The sequence below is a fragment of the Piliocolobus tephrosceles genome, chromosome 8, assembly GCF_002776525.5.
Source record: "Piliocolobus tephrosceles isolate RC106 chromosome 8, ASM277652v3, whole genome shotgun sequence".
Classification (NCBI taxonomy): domain Eukaryota; kingdom Metazoa; phylum Chordata; class Mammalia; order Primates; family Cercopithecidae; genus Piliocolobus; species Piliocolobus tephrosceles.
This window is the reverse complement of record NC_045441.1, coordinates 13,354,440-13,358,420: the sequence shown is the minus strand read 5'-3', so window position 1 is coordinate 13,358,420 and position 3,981 is coordinate 13,354,440. Positions and strand designations below refer to the sequence as shown.

The 3,981-nt window shown below is 53.1% G+C and overlaps 1 protein-coding gene across 1 annotated transcript in view; it reads right to left on the bottom strand.

Moving 5' to 3' along the window:
- ELN (elastin) overlaps positions 1–3,981 on the bottom strand; it is a 55,052-nt gene that overhangs the window by 33,341 nt on the left and 17,730 nt on the right. Inside the window, exons 11-15 of the mRNA XM_026456596.1 lie at positions 2,724–2,753; positions 2,174–2,245; positions 1,216–1,257; positions 731–790; positions 375–428 (exon numbers count right to left, since the gene is read on the bottom strand). Coding sequence (XP_026312381.1) covers positions 375–428; positions 731–790; positions 1,216–1,257; positions 2,174–2,245; positions 2,724–2,753 — 258 coding nt within the window. The remainder of the gene's footprint in view (positions 1–374; positions 429–730; positions 791–1,215; positions 1,258–2,173; positions 2,246–2,723; positions 2,754–3,981) is intronic.

The following is a 3,981-nucleotide window of genomic DNA, read 5'->3' as shown; positions in this document are numbered from 1 at the left end:
TGAGTAGATGAATGGATGGATGGATAGATGGATGCATGGAGGAATGGGAATGGATGGAGGGAGGGACAGATGGATGGATGAAAGGATGGCTGGATGAGTGGATGGATGGATAGATGGATGCATAGAGAAATGGATGGAAGGAGGGAGGGATGGAGAAAGTAATAGACGGATGGAAGGATAAATGGACGCACGGAGGCATGGAAGAATGGTTGGAGGGAGGGATAGATAGATGGGTGGTGTTGAAAATTTTGAGTAAATGGGGATAAGTAGGGGCCACTTTGGTCATTCATCTATGAGGCAGGCTCTCGATAGTAATGGGAATGGAGAGGCTAGGGGGCTGGAGGCCACCAGGTGGGGACTCCAGGGGCACTCACCCAACTTTGCTGCCGCTTTAGCTGCTGCTGCTGCTGCTGCCTGGGGGCCAACCCCTGGGGGAGGGGAGCAGAGGGGAGAGACCTTGAAACAGTGCTCCTGTATCTCCAGAGCCCACTTGTTTCCAGTCCCGAGAGAGCCAATCCACTGACATGCAGGTATATGTGGGGGCTTCAGACCTGGAAGAGGCTGACAGAGCTGCCCCACCCCTCCCCCAGGATCCTGCTGCAGGTTTGCACCAGGGTCTGGATGCAGGGTGGGCTGCTCTGCTTTCAGGAGAGAACCTCACCCACCCCAGGGCTCTGGAGCCCCGAAGATCAGTGATCTCTCGGCTGAAGTAAGGTGAGGCTTTCCTTACCTGTCCCGGTTGGGTAACCAGCCTTGCCCGCTGCACCAGCCACTCCTCCGGGCCCATAGCCTGCAAAACAGGGAGGCTTGGTGGTTATCTATGCAGACGTCACCACTGTTGCCCTCCCCCTCCCCCTGCCCTGCCCTCGGGGTCCAAGCTGTCCTGAGTCTGCACCTGTCACCCCTAGCCAGAGTGAAAACAAATACAAATACATGTATGGAATTGTTCTGTCCATTTTACAGATGAGGACACAGAGGCTCAAAGAAGGAACACAGCTCACCTAAGGTCTCATTATTGATAGGTGGGAGGGCAGGGATGGAGACCCATGCTGAGTGCAAAGTCCATGCCCTTTCCTTCTGAGATTCCCACTCCAAGACCCCAACCCTGCCCCAGCGAGGTGCTCTCCTGGCCCAGGGCTGGAGGCACAGCACCCTTGCTAGGACCCTGGAGTAGGAAAGAGCTGGAAGCCCACAGTCTAGAAGGGTCTCACTCACCGAAAGGTAGTTTCCCCGTGCTGTAGGGCAGTCCATAGCCACCTGGAGAGAGGACGGAGCAAGCTCAGGGGCTTCCCCATGCCTTGCTGGGCTCCCACCAACCTGGGTGGACAGATCTGCCCCCACAGGTGCTGAGGCCTGAGACCTCCCACACCAGGGTCCTGAGCTGCTCCCAGGAGAGCAGAGGTGCTGGGTGGAGGACGCAGAGGACACTTCTGCCCCTGGGGCCCGATGGAACACCCATCCCCCTACAAATTCAAGCCCCATGATGTCCCTGGAGTCTGAGTATTTTCCTTACACCCCCTCCTCAGTGGAAAGCATCTCATTGTCTAAGCTGATTGCAGAGGTAGGGGCAGGAGCACGAGTGGGTGGATGTTAGAGGGATCTTTCCAATTAACCGTGTTCCTTTCTATCAGCATAATAGCTTCAGATCAGAGCTATGGGTCTCTGTGCATGAGCGTGCGTGTGTGAGTCCAATATCTATCTGCAGACGACTTTCCCATGCTCTCCTTGGCTGGTGACCATACAGGGGCTTCAGTACCCCTTCCCTGCTACCAGAGACACCTGTACCCAGGCTGACTTCTGTGCAGGGAGGCGCAGTGAGTGGTGCATTTTTTCTTCTTCTTCTTGTTTTCTTTTTTTGGAGACAGAGTCTCACTCTGTTACCAGGCTGGAGTGCAGTGGCGCGATCTCAGCTCACTGCAACCTCCGCCTTCCGGATTCAAGAGATTCTCCTGCCTCAGCCTCCCCAGTACCTGGGATTACAGGTCTGCACTATCACACCTGGCTACTTTTTGTATTTTTAGTAGGGACGGGGTTTCGCCATGTTGGTCAGGCTGGTCTTGAACTCCTGACCTCAAGTGATCTGCCCGCCTTGGCCTCCCAAAGCGCTGGGATTACAGGCATGAACCACCACACCTGGCAGAGTGGTGCATCTTGAATCATCCCTCTGACTTACCGGGCAGCTTGGGGGCCTTGATGGGGTACCCCAGTGGGACTCCAGGTTGCTGTACCCCAAAGGGTCCAACTCCTGTGGGATTAAAGAGAGCAAGTTCTGGTCCCAGCAGCCCCTTCCAAACCCTCCGCCACCCACTCCACTTTCTGCTCAGACAGAAGGAGCTTGCTACAGCATCCAGAAACCATCCTGCTTCGAAGGACTCCCTGAATCTCCATCATGGGTCAGTTGAGAAACTCCCAGCAACAGGCCACTTCCTCCAGGAAGCTGCGGGATTCTCTCCCTCCTGGGGCCTGGGCCCCAGTTCGGGCCTGCAGCCCTTGGCACAGGCTGGCGGGTTTTCTGGACTCCTTTGGACTTTGGGCTGCTATGCCAGCGGAGGCAGCAGGCCTGGGATGGGTGCCACTTTGTGCTACAGCCACTGCGAGGCCTGGCGCAGCAGGCATGGGGGAAATTGGGCAGGCTTGGATAGGATCTTGGGTGCCCAGCCCCTCCCAAGGTAAGAGCGTCTGCCTGGCTGGCCACCCTGCTTCTCCCACCAGCCTTGCCTCACCTGGGATTCCAGCCAAAGCTCCACCTACACCTGTAATGATAAAAAGCTGTCACTGCAGCCCTGGCACTGTGGACACTGGGCCAGACAGTACCAAGGGGCCAGGAGGCCCAAGGAATGGCCAGTTCTTCCCAGACCAGTCCTCGCATGCTGCCCTCACATGAACTCTGGGGTTTCTTCTTTTGGAGACAGAGATTCGCTCTTGTCGCCCAGGTTGGGGTGCGACAAGATCGCAATCTCAACTCTCCGCTTCCCAGGTTCCAGCGGTTCTCCTGCCTCAGCCTCCCAAGTAGCTGGGATTATAGGTGCAGGCCACCACACCCAGCTCATTTTTGTATTATTAGTAGAGACGGGGCTTCACCATGTTGGTCAGGCTGACCTCAGGTGATCCACCCACCTCGGCCTCCCAAAGTGCTGGGATAACAGGTATAAGCCACCGCGCCCAGTCTTTTTTTTTTTTTTTTTTTTGAGACAGAGTCTTGTTCTGTTGCCCAGGCTGGAGTGCAGTGGCATGATCTTGGCTCACTGCAGTCTCCGCCTCCCAGGTTCAAGCAATTCTCCTGCCTCAGCCGCCTGAGTAGCTGGGATTACAGACATGTACCACGACACCTGGCTAATTTTTGTATTTTTAGTAGTGACGAGGTTTTACCGTGTTGGCCAGACTGCTCTTGAACTTCCGACCTCATGTGATCTGCCTGACTCGGCCTCTCAAAATGCTGGGATTACAGGCATGAGCCACTGCACCTGGCCGTCTTTCATCTTTTCTATACGTGTCCACCCATCCTTCTCTTTGTTTATAAAGTATATATTAAAGACATTCTAATCATTTGTGGTATAGAAGGCTGAGAATTAAGTGAGTTCTCTTGGCACGTTCAGGTTTATCTATTCTTACCTTTCACTCAGCTTCACTTAGGGATAATACCTTACATAGGCACAGTTATCAAAAACATGAAGTTGATTTTGAGTTGATACTATCAACTAATCTATGGACCTTTTTAAAATTTCACAAGATTTCCCACTGTGCCCTTTTTTCTGTTCCATGACCCAGTCCAGGGTCTCACAATGCATTAAGTTGTCATATTTGATTAGGTAAGTGTTGATATATAAGTGTCTTACATTTTTAATGTTGATTTAATGTGCAGTTTAAGGAACTCTTGTAAAAAGCTTCTTTGCACTTAGAAAATACTCACCTTGAATATTGAGAGTTCCTTTTTAGAGAATCACTTGAACCCAGGAGGTGGAGGTTGCAGTGAGCCAAAAT